Source organism: Aulostomus chinensis, chromosome 6 (genome assembly GCF_037954235.1).
Source record: "Aulostomus chinensis isolate RoL2024-O1b breed Wild chromosome 6, RoL_Achi_v1.0, whole genome shotgun sequence".
Lineage (NCBI taxonomy): Eukaryota > Metazoa > Chordata > Actinopteri > Syngnathiformes > Aulostomidae > Aulostomus > Aulostomus chinensis.
The window spans coordinates 24,377,926-24,390,410 of NC_141325.1; the positions used below are offsets into that span (position 1 = coordinate 24,377,926).

Here is a 12,485-nt window from a genome sequence, read left to right on the forward strand (position 1 = left end):
TGTGTTTTGGGGCAGTTGAACAGGTGAACCTAATAAAGGAGCTGAGTGAATACTCCCAAACTTTCACTTGGTCTCTGGATGGAGAGCAACATGTCCAACATTTGGTAGTTGGTACTTACAGTTACAACAATTGCAACTTGTCCAGTGAGGGTAATTCCTCCTGACCACGCCACCTTTTTGTTGGTCGATGCATATTGAGTTCTAAACGGTTGTTATTTTACTTAAGAGACTTAGAAAAAACATCTAAACTTAAAAAAGCAACATATTTAGAGCATGATTCAAAAGGTGAATGTGCTCAGCATGGTTCAGACCTTTCAGGCATTAATTTGGAAGGTAAACAGGCACTTTGGTTGGAACTTCTCAGTAGGTGTTCCACTTCAGGAATTCATTTACACCCACCAGCCAATCAGATTCATGTATTCACCCAGAACACGGTACAAAGTCAAGTAATTTTTTTTTAATATTCTAAACATAACTGATAATAATAATATTATTAGAGTTAATATTTCTTGAAATTTTGAGAATTCTCCTTCACAGTCTTTTCAATTATACGTTTGTACTTTATATGTGGATATTGAGAAAAGAAGTAAACGTGTGTGAGACCTGAGACTAGTGCGCTACAGTTGGAAGTGGTTCGTGATCACAGGCTGGTGGTCTCCCCCAGGTCTCCTCCTCTCCGCATCTCTCACTCTGCTATTGGTTAGCAGGAGGCAGGCTCCGGGATGATGAGGCCAGGGAAGGGAGAGGGGGGTAAACTCGGAGCGCACGTCTCATCCGCTGCGCTCACACTCTCTTTCACTCATACTGCAAAAGTGAAGTGAAGATGCTCCTTCCCTCTCGACTCGCAGTCCAGCCCATGAGCCAACCTCTCCTTCCTCTTCTTCTACACAGCGCCAAACTGTCATATTCCCGGGCGTGCAGGGGGAACTTGAGCGGCCGGGGCTCGTCCAACTCGGAGGAGGCGAGAACGGATCAGCCCAATAGCGGATCCGTGGAGAGCTACGCGTCGGTATGGGCGCGCTGACAAAAGGACGTTACCTCTCCATGGCAGGCATCCTGCTCCTCATCTACTGCACCACATTCGTGATCTCCAAAGGTAAGCGCCGTTTCTGAATGCATGCGTGGCTACTGTGAGTGCCACTACCTTGAAAAGCTCTTGTGCCATCACCGTGGTTACGCACCGCTTGTCACGTTTCCACCGGGCTTTGTAAACATTTAGATTCATCTGAATGAAACTATAAGACAGCACGTCACATTTTCATCAGGCTCTTTGATTCATCCTCGGACTCGTAGTCACTGTTGGAGCTCGCTCCCCCATGCGCAGCGCAGCCTCCGATATTGATTCATCAAGCCACCCTTACCACTGTCCAGTTCCCACACAGTTTATCGTCCCTGTGTCCCCGTTTTAATTTCCCGTCAAATCGCATTTAATTGTCCATTTTTTCACTCAGCTCTTGCATCTATAATGAATCCATCACCGTGGTCGCGCTGCGTTCAACAGCGGGCTCGCCCGTGCAACAGGCAGCATGTCAGGAGTGACTGGAGTCTTCAGTCCTCGTTCCTAAACGCTCCTCTCCCCAACACATGAGCAGCTGGCTAAACTGTTGGCCGGGTGAATGGTTAAAGAAGGCTGTTTGGCGCCATGAATTAGCTAAATGTGTACATGTCGAGGCAGCCCAGCACTGACGCACCTACAGTGTAATGATCTCTGGAAGGGCAGCAGGGCTGGACTTTATTAAGGTGCCACAATTTAAAGACACATTTCAACAGACTTGTAATCAGCTTGTTTAATTACAGTATGCTGGTAAAACTATTAAAAGAATCCTTTTGTGTTCATTTTTTTAATCAGAGAAAAGTCAAGGACTTGGATATTCAGTGGGATTTTTCCCAAACTGAGGTTGCTGTGACAGTTGTGCGTTAGAATACAAGCATACAAGTTAACAGGAATATCTTTGCCTTTCCAAGATCTGGTTTTGTCCCCATCGATCATCCTCGGCAATAGACTTCTGCTGCTGTAGCACGCACCAGATCGTTGAGTGGATTTGAGATTCTGATACATTACAATGTCCCATCATGGAGTCAAACTCTTTAAACTGCTGTATGGTGGCCTGTGGCGCTGATGAGAGAGCAGTAATATATTGAGGTCAGAGCTTCACTGCAGTCATGGTCGTGGGTCTTGACAAAGACGTTGGTGGCAGTAGTAGGATGGGGAGTGTGGGAGATGTGCCATCAGAGAAGCAGTTGCTGTGTCTTGAAGTGTTTCGCATGCAGCTTGTAAATATCAGTCGACCGACTGCACATGCCAGCTCAAGGCAAATCACTTAATAGACAGAGTGCTACTAGGTTAATAACTGTAATGGTCTGTGGTTTGTGAGCCCTCACAGCCACAGGGTGCCTCTAGTAATGAGCACTAATACCAAGTGTGGTCGGGAAGGGGGGGGGGTGATTTGCCTTTTTTGACAAAAGTACTCGCTGGTCGGACAATTGCTGATGTTACTCATGAGTTGAAAAGTGGGTGCAAGAGGAATGTGTTCATCTGCGTGTACATCATATTTAGTGTTACAGTTCCTTGCGCATATGATGTAATTTTGGAGATTAGAATACCCTTGTGGAATCATGTACATTACATTTGGAATGCTATTCACACTGGCCTAGTAGCACCGGGAGAAGTTGCTTATTTGTTATGAAATTTAACATTCCAACTCCCTTATTTCATTAATGAAGTTCTTGTGGTAATAGCCAGTGTGGGTTGGCATCTGTGTTGATTGTAGCGCTAAACGGAGTTGCCGGCCTGACTCTGTGCAGCAGCTCGAGGCTGCCTCTGCCTTCTGGGGTCCTGCCACACTGCTGTCAGTGGGGACAATCGATCTACTTGTGAACCATATTTAAAAAGTTAGTGATCCATTTGTTCCAGAAATGCTTTGTTGCTGAACTCCAGTCAGTATATCAGTACTTGAGGGGCATGAGCTGCTGCTGCATTCTCATCGTTCTCATCATTCTCTCTTTTCATGTATGCATTCCCCTTATTACTGCACAGTTGGAGGATAAGGTCAAGTGTCAGTTTTCTTTGGTTGTCTACAAACATAAAAATACACTAATTGGGTTTGTATTCTTTTGTTTCTCATCTTGTGAATCCATCTGATTTCTCCTGTGAGGCATTCAGGGAGGCTGACCTCTGGATGTTAAATTGGTAACATAAAACGTAGTGCACAAAAATACTCATCAAACTCTGGTTCACAACTTCATGAGGATAGGTGTTTCAGGTTGAATTTTTGAGTACTACAAACTATTTCAATTCTCAGTGAATCATGTAGTCTATGAGACATGAAGAACATTTGAAAACTGCTTGTGATAATTTTCCAGAGCCCAGTGTTACTAGAGATGGAATATCAGATTGGGAATACAGGAATCTGGTTCGGATAATGACATTATTCACAAATTGGTCACCGATGGTACCGATCCATGTTTTAGATCTAGACACCATCCTGTAGCAGGATCAGGAATCCACCGTGCCACGTGAGGCCTGACATACTAACAGTCCAGGAAATAGGCTCTGATTTTAGAAGTATCAGTATGCTTTACTTTGTCCATCCAAAACTGAATGTCTCTTCATTTTCAGTCCTAAATGAAGGAAAAATTTGTGATCCGTTATCAACATAGTTGGAAATTTTATTTTCGATAGAATGATTGATTAATTGCGGAAGCTACTGTAAATAACTTAATATTGGATGCCATATTTCCCAGATATCAGACTTTAAAATCAAGAGACTTCAATAAGTATAGAAGGCCCAAATGGAGTCATCGATAAGCTACCCCTTCCAATTGGATATTTTATCTGTTGCATCATAAAGTTACAAAATCCGTCGGCTGCAGCTCTGGTGCTTATTGTTGTTTAGGAAACGGTTTGAATTTTAATTCGTTCAGGGATTTTATTTTTCTAATAGCCTATGTGCAGAGAGGTCAATTCAATTTGAACTAAAAGGGCAAATCTGCAATTTTTTCATGACAGAAGGCGGGACTGTGTTCAGTTGATGTATCCTAGTAGCTCAGATGCACTTTAAAGTCTCTTATTGCACCCTGAATCTTTCCCTGCTGCCTGCAGCACCAAAGTGCATCTTCATCTCCTCGTATACATCAGAACACCTTCCGTGTTGCCAATTCTCTGCGTGCCAACAGGTGACACACAAATATATTCCCACAAGGTCAACTCGGTGAAACACACGGCAGCCCGGCTGCAGTGGGACTTGACAGTGGTAGCCTGCACTCAGCGAGCTCTAGTTCTTCAGGATCAATGGTTATGTTTGCAGGCCTCGTTGGCTGGGAATGAGACTCACGCAAAGGGTCACGAATGAGGCTCCTCCTGTGTAACACGGCTGTGAAGAAGCACGCTGAGGTTCATGGGGAAACACGGAAAGGCTTTTGAAAGGTGTCATATGCTTCCAGACGAAAAACACAATGGTCACAAATAAAAGAGATTTCAAGTTACAGCTTCTGAGGCATGAATGTTTGATCTTGCGTCCTTATGCACCCGGCTATGTATTCATCTACACGCATGCATAACGGCTCAGTGGCTAATAACTTCAGTCAACTGCCAGATTTAATTTTCACACAGGTGTATGACTTGGGGATTTAAAGATTTTAATATTATGTGTGATTTAGAGAAAGCTTGTGTGTAGAGTCAGAAAAATACTGAAGAGGCAGATTATCTTATATTTGATTGGGGAAAGTTAAAGTGATTTATTTAATTTTCCAGTAATTCCACATACTCTGCTACAAATTCACTTCATGCTAGTTGGGAGTAGAGGAAGCTGCTAATGTTTGTCTGCTGGAATAAGAGGGAGTCTCCATTTTCTACACAGGCGCACATGTGCAGGGCCCCTGGTGGTCACTTCATTTGACACCACATAGAGGGTGATGATGTGTTTGGTTTCTGTCATTGCAGCCTTGTTTCCTCTCCACTCTTTAGTTTAGCCTTGACCATCTGCGGTGTGTTGTACCTCTGTTCACAACAGTACAAGGGTGCACAAGATTCTGTCAAGTTTTGTTTTCTGGAGAAAATAAAATCTCAAGGTTTTATATTTTTCTGTGCGCAAGGGAGGGACAGAGGTCAAATCTGTTATTTTCCCTCAGAGAAAGTGAAGGGGCTCTTACATTTTCCCTGCCAATCCCAGAATGAATCATCACAGTCAGGCTGTTGTGGGTGACAGTGGGCGCAGTTCAGTGCCCAGATTTACATTTAAATGAAACCAAATGGCTCTACATTCAGAAATGATATACAGTAATGATGATGGTAATAAAAGCAAAGTCCTCTTTCATATTGGACTAGCTCTTACTCGGATTGCTGTCATTTGGGGACTGTGCAGGTACAGTCTGAGTTATGTCTTTGCTATGTCAAGACTATTACCTTCACATTTCAATGAGTGGATTCATCAACGTGCTGCCTAAGAGACTTAATGTAGTCAGCAATCAGCCTGGAGCTCATTTGGACCTGCTGTCCCCCATGTGGCCGGATGGTGCTTAGACATCCAACATTCTCCTGCTACTGTATTCCATTTGTGTCTGGAGATTTGCACGTTATATAAAGGGTGCCTAGTCATGTCGTATTCCTGTGCTAGAGGCATAAAAATGGCAGTGAGGCCCGGATGTACTCATGGTGCTTTTGAGACGGACCTCATTGCATACGTATTTGAAGGCATTCGTCTTTCAAGGTGCAACGTGGACAATAACTGGGTATGTTTCAGCTGTACATCTAGTGAAGAAGCTATCTCTGGCAGATGGAGATTGACCAAGCATCATTTGCAACATGACCATATAAACAATTTCTCACATTAATAACTCTACATTTACAAAAGTACCCAGCTGCATGGCCTGGGCTGCATGGTTTGCTTGCCAGATAACATAATAACCTGTTAGCTGCTATGAGGGAATTTGCTGCAACTTAACTTAACTTGGGCAGGTAACCAAGATATATTAAGAGCCACCCAACTAAATTTGTGGACGTATTTTAGCTTTTTTTTTTAAGACACCACGTGTCCCTGTTTGGTCTCAGCGCAAGAGCACATGGTTTGACAAGATGCACGCATAGACAGGAAACGTAAAACTTGATTGAGCATTTACAACACTTGTACAGCATTGGTCAGGTTGCACAGATTGCCCAGCCAGGGACCGCAACCGGCCAGTTTTCGGCCTGACTGGCCGGTCATTATCACTTTTTTCCATTTCCTAAAAAGTCACTTGCCACGATGGGTCTAGTTTTGACAGATGGTGTTAAGAGTTTCACAAAGCAGACAGAGCCAGAGAGGAAATCTCCACATGAATAGCATAGTACATCCAGTCAATTTTCCAAAAAATAAACACCATGTGCAGGCTCCCCATTGCAAAAACAGACTTTAAAATGACACAATGTCTACATGCACATGATAGAAAAACATAAATCAAGAGATAACATCTAAATCAGCAGAATGTGAGTCCATCCATCCATTTCCCATACTGCTTGTCCACTAGGGTCCGAGCCGTGCTGACCCCTTAGAATCAGAGTGTTAGCCAAACAGGGAGGGCAGCTGGAAATTGTAGCTTTGTGATAGACCGATGTGATCGCAGTGCAGCTGGAAACTCCTCGGTCATATATTCTGTTTGTTCCCATTATTCTTCCCCTCCCTCCCTCCTCCATTAGCGGGTGGTCCAATCCTGCCAGCTCTAGCTAACTCACCGAAGCTAATGCCAAGCCAACCACTTGGCTAGTGTCCACGTCTTTTTTCACGGGAGGTAGCTTTACTTGTGACACATAACATTTCATGAACAAGGCACAAACATTACAGTTGACTCACTGTAGGTTTATTAAGTGAAACAATAAAGAGCAGCAGTGTTAAAGTCGATGCAATGTTCTGCGCTGTCGTCTGGCAGACTTCAGCTTAGTCGCACACTCCAAGGCAGACTGGGCAACTTGTACCCCAAGCCCTGCCCCCCACATATATGCTGAGCAGCATACCAGAAGTTTCTCTGATGATTTAAAGCTATTGTGAAGTTGAATCAGGCTCGTTTGAACAAATGGGCGATTAGCATCGACAATTATTCGCGGTCTCACGACACTCTTCATATCAGATGTTTTAGTCTGAATCAAACGTCTTCATTTGTAAATACAATTGCAAACAACGCCAGATAGCGAGCTACTGGAGGTATACACGTGTGTCCCTTTTGGTGCTTCTCTTTCAGCAGAATATGCAGCCTATTATTTAACATTCCCTGGAACATTTCTGGATTCATAATGGCCTAATCTTTCCTGGAAGAATGCAGCAGCCTCCATCCTACTTAATCTGAGGGGACAGCAATCAGGGCAGGGTGAGAAGGTGCACTCCTTCATGGTGCTAAATCATGTAACAAAGCTGCAGATACTGTTCATCCATCTCAGTCAAGAGATTCAATCAGTTGAGCTCTTAGAGCCACACGTCTTCATTCCACAATCCTGTCTAGACCGCAGCCGAGTAGGTTTCTGTTAAAATATTGCACTCTTTGTATGAGCCCTGAGTGATGGATGTGGACACAGATTCTTTTTTCAGTACTTTTGAAAGAACGCCCTGAGGGTGATAAAAACTGTACATGGATGACAAAAAACACATTCTTAGGGGGTCCTCCTTCAGAAAATATAGTTTAGCTAAAGATGAGGTTATTTATTTTGCTATAGAGGAATATCAGCAATAGACAGTGGACCAAAGAACAAGCAGGTGGTTATGGCAGAAACAATGTATATTTATATTGAATATTCATATATGATAAATTATAGAGGGTTTTTCTATATATATTTCATTTCTACATTGCAGCCGTCTTAACACACACAAACACACACACACACACTCAGCAACACTAATAAAGATGGGTAGAAATTCATACTCATTAATTGAACATCCTCATTTATGTCATTTGCAAGATCCGTACATGTTCTTAATAAACACATGTTTATTGCTGTAATTAATCACACTTGTTTGGAGCAATTGCTCTCAAGTAAAAAAAAGTTGCACTAATGTGTGCTTTTCACAGTAATTAGGCCTTTGGTGGAGAGCAAATACTGGCACTACATCAATGTGGCGATACACTCAGAATGCAGACTGTATGAAGTTCTTCATTTTTCAAGTTTGCAGATGGTGTGCACCAGATGAGCTTTTTACAAGGCAGCTTTATGGTCGCATCCTTTTTAGCAAATGTCCAAGCAGCCATAAGGACTCCCCAACCCCCCCCCTCCCTCCCAACACACACGCTCACACACACACACACACACACACACACACACACACACACACACACACACACACACACACACACACGCTCACACAATTATTAGGAAACCCACACAGACCTGTTTTCATTTATATCCCCATGTGGCACATTTGATGGGATCTGGGGTTATACTTCTATAGAATCAGGGTCAAGAGAAAAGCGAGGCCTCATCTCTTATCAAGTTGGAGAGAATTCAATATTGTTATCGAAAAACATGTCTGGTTGATGTATGGGTCACGGCTGGAATCTGTGTCAGCCTATCTCAAGGAAATGGCCTTTTGAATGACTGGAGTTTCCTCATGAGTCTCTGGTAGTCCATCCATCGACAAGGAGGCAAATGAGTGTCATCCCCCTCCTTTTTGTTATGTGGAGTCTGACATGCTTACACTGCAGAACTTCAAAATCTCCTTGGATGTGTAAGAGGCACCATTTTTAAATATTTTGTTTGTGTTAAGTTATATATGAGGCGAAAGGAAAAAAAAATACCTTGGAACCCTTCTTGGTCAGATCATTGATCCTATTGCGCCTCATTCATGAAATGTTCTTATGAAAGATTTTGTTCCTACACACCTACAGTAGCTTTTTTCAGTTTACAGTTGATTCTTACAGGACAGGTACAAGCCTCATGGCTTAAGTCCATGCCCCTGACATCTATTATGTACCTCTTGAAAGGAGCAATGAGTTACAAGTAGCCATTAATCTGTGCTTCCTGTCCTGTAAAACTAAATTAAGGGCAATAAAACCCCAATAAAATTTTGTAAGAACAATGAGGCTCAATATTCATTGATTCAAATGCCAAAATATACTACTTATGTACCCGCTACTTTCAGCCAATATTATTTTAACCATCAATTAATCTTCAGCTTTTAATGGTGTATGCATATTGCTACAAGTTAAGATACATTAGTTAGCTTGTTTGCAAAAATGACATGTCAGTATACCCTTGGCTGTTGGCCACCTTAAACCCCGTTATCTCAAAATACCAGTCCACTGCTCGATTGCATTCATGTTAAGGGAAGTGGGATCTGTATCAGCCCCACGTCATAAGCAAGGCATTTATAAAGAGCACCGCTTCAGCCGCTACATGGAGCACAAGATGGTCTTTGTCTCATTGAGGTCTTGGCTAACATGGATGCACCTTGTTTTTCAGCATTCCAAGCATTCAGATCAAATTCTGCGTTACTGCCTGCCTCCTACCCTGTTTCACTTGGAAAAAACAACTCAGTACAGCAGCTAGACATTCAGCTGGACTTGGATTAAGCTAGAGCGAAGTTATAAATCTCTTCATGAAAAAGAACATAAACCCATCCTGTTGGAGTGTTCCCCTGTTTTTTTTTTTTCCTTTGAGGGAACAATGTCAACTCATCAAAACCACACACACAGCCTCCAAAATCATCAGCCCTCCATCTCTCAGCCTGTCAGACATGAATGACAGAGCCACACCACGCATCTGGCAAAATTAATAGCAAAGGACGCTGGTCGTCACTTGAATCCATTTCCTCACTCAGCTGTACAATGTGCCGAGATAGGAAAAGAGCTCCTTCTAGCAGATATTTTCTCCCCTTGGCCGTATCAGCACTCGGAAAACTAACATGCCAGCACAGCTGCGAAGATCCAGGATCTCTTGGACTCATGTCAAGGTGATCACATTACTGCCAGAAGGTAATGGTGTTTTTCTGTCTGTTAGCAGGATTATGCTTAAACTATGAAGTCAATGAACAAGTGTCACATGTGCCAAAAAGGACCCATTTAATAGGACGTTAGAGCTGTTGGGTCATTTTGGCTAGGGTGTACACTCTCCTAGTGCTATCTAGTTTTTAATACATTGTGATGTGATATGGATGTGTGTATATATATATATATATATATATATATATATATATATATATACATATATACATATATATGTGTATATATATACACATATATACATATATATGTGTATATATATACATATATATGTATATATATATACATATATATGTGTGTATATATATATATGTGTATATATATGTATATATATATATATATATATATATATATATATATATATATATATATATATATATATATCCATCAAGGTACAATGAAGATCATCTGTGATTGTAGAGTTTTTCCAGTGTAGTGATTGATGGGGTTCAGCCTGATCAGATCATCCCATCAATCAATCAAGGCAATTTATGATCCATTTGACCGAAGGGTGGGAGGAGTTACGACAAAGTTACTGGCAAAAAAAAAAAAGAAAAAAAAAGCCACGATGAAAATAAAACACACAAAGAGGTGTTCTAAGTCTGTAACTGGTCTGGGTTACCAAGGACCATTATTACTGACAGACAGGTAGTTTATATGTGGATTTTATTAAACTGTTATGTCACTCTGTGACTTTACTTTTCAACGTGTCAAATTAAGTCTGCCATTTAGAGTCAGGTTTGATATGAAGCTGATTATGTTTACAGTCACATAGCGACACAATTGCTGCAGACTCACCATCTCTCCGAGGCTGCTTCACAAGTGTTGAGCTAGCACCGCTAATGCACCTTGCCGGTCCCTAAAAATGGTATCTTTTCCAAAAGATGTAAAATACAACTATCATGGCACAGATGGGTTGAGTGCACAGCAGCTGTTGCAAGACATTTAGCAATGGAGTCAGTTTCATTTTACAGACTAGCGAATAGGCGACCCCTATAAATTCCTAAAATCCTGTGAAATGTTCATTGGCGAGCCAGCCATCCTAGAAAAATTGACAGTGATCCATCCATTCAGTTCTTGATTAACGATCTAATCACCAATCAGAACAGGCCTAGCATTCAGCTTCAGTTCAGCAAAAAGGTTCAAGGTGCTTGTCGAGTGTTTGCAGGTCTTTGTTGTTATTGACCCGTTCAGGCCAGTATGGAGTGGAGTTAATCAGCCCATCCGATTTCATTTAACTAAAGCAAACATCCAGGATGTGATATTGTCCACCTTCGAGTCCAAAGATCACAGGGGATTCTCCTTGATAGGCCAGAACGGATGGTTCTCTGCTGGTACTGTACCCACTCTCATGGCCTTGGGTGAGCTGTTCAAACATGTCCTCTGTTGATCCATGGTGCAGCAGCGGATCTACAGGGACACAACAGTGCTTAAGGACAAGTTTTGATGAATGGACTGCTAAGCGCCACTCTCAGGTCGCTGTGTCCTGTCCTGCCTGGAGGACCTCTCAGCCTCGCTGGCGGATAGACGTTAGTCATCAGACCACGCTCTGCGTGACCAACACAAAGGTGCAGCAGAGAAGGCCAGGGAAAGGCTTTGATAGTGGCTTTTCTCCTCAGATATTAGTCATCTACTCACAAAGTCAGTTTGTCAACCTCAGTGACAGTATTTCCCAGAAAATAAATAAGCACATTTTTCTGATAAATAGAAAATCCTCACGTTACTGAGTTTTTAATTACTGATGTTATTTCATATTTCTTTGTCAATTGTATAAATATATTTTGTATTGATGTTGTCTTCAGATCAGGGAGATAAAAATGGGCATCATAACAAAGTTTCCATTTTTCTGATGGGATAAAAAGTGATTTCATGAGGAAAATTTTCACTTTACTAATTGAGAAAAAAACAGGTGCAGTTTAAAGGCTCGTTCTTCCCAAAAAAAACAACAAAAAAACAAAAACACACAAATTCACAATCCATGCATTCCAAAGGTTGGCACTATAAACCTAAAGACAACATATTGTTGAAATTGAATATTGTTAAACACAATGAAAACATGTATATTGACAAAAGGAAAGCATTTACCACTGTTGTGACACTATGTCAGTGAGGTTTCTCAATGTCAACCTGTGGTTTACAATCCAAAAAATTAACTTCTCCGTCCTTGACATTCTCCAGGTGGACTTTTCTTCTTCTTTTTTTTTTCTTAGACACTCGTTTCCATAGTCTCCTGTTGCCATGGTATTCGGTAGTGCTTACACCTGATTGGTGAGTTTGCAGTGCAGCACCTACAATTAAGTGTATGTACATCTGAGGGCTGTGATCCATCCATTCATCAGTGAGGAATTTTTAAAAGAAGAAGCTTGAAATGGCAAATGATACGTGTTATTTTTCTTGATTTGTTGTTGTTTTATGTTCGTGTTAATTGTATTTCTCAGCCACGCACTTTATACAAAACATGAATGTGCCTATAGTTGTATAAACCAGGGTGTAAACATGCCGAGAGCTTCTTTCCCAACATAAAG

At 41.8% G+C, this 12,485-nt stretch overlaps 1 protein-coding gene across 2 annotated transcripts in view; it reads left to right on the forward strand.

Annotated features, from left to right (window-relative positions):
* The first annotated feature begins 766 nt into the window (after positions 1-766).
* The window catches only part of unc5db (unc-5 netrin receptor Db), a 224,408-nt gene continuing 212,689 nt past the window's right edge, over positions 767-12,485 (forward strand). For both annotated transcript variants that reach the window (XM_086207110.1, XM_086207111.1), the window contains exon 1: positions 767-1,096. In XM_086207110.1, coding sequence (XP_086063236.1) covers positions 1,012-1,096 — 85 coding nt within the window. In that variant the 5' untranslated portion in view covers positions 767-1,011. The remainder of the gene's footprint in view (positions 1,097-12,485) is intronic.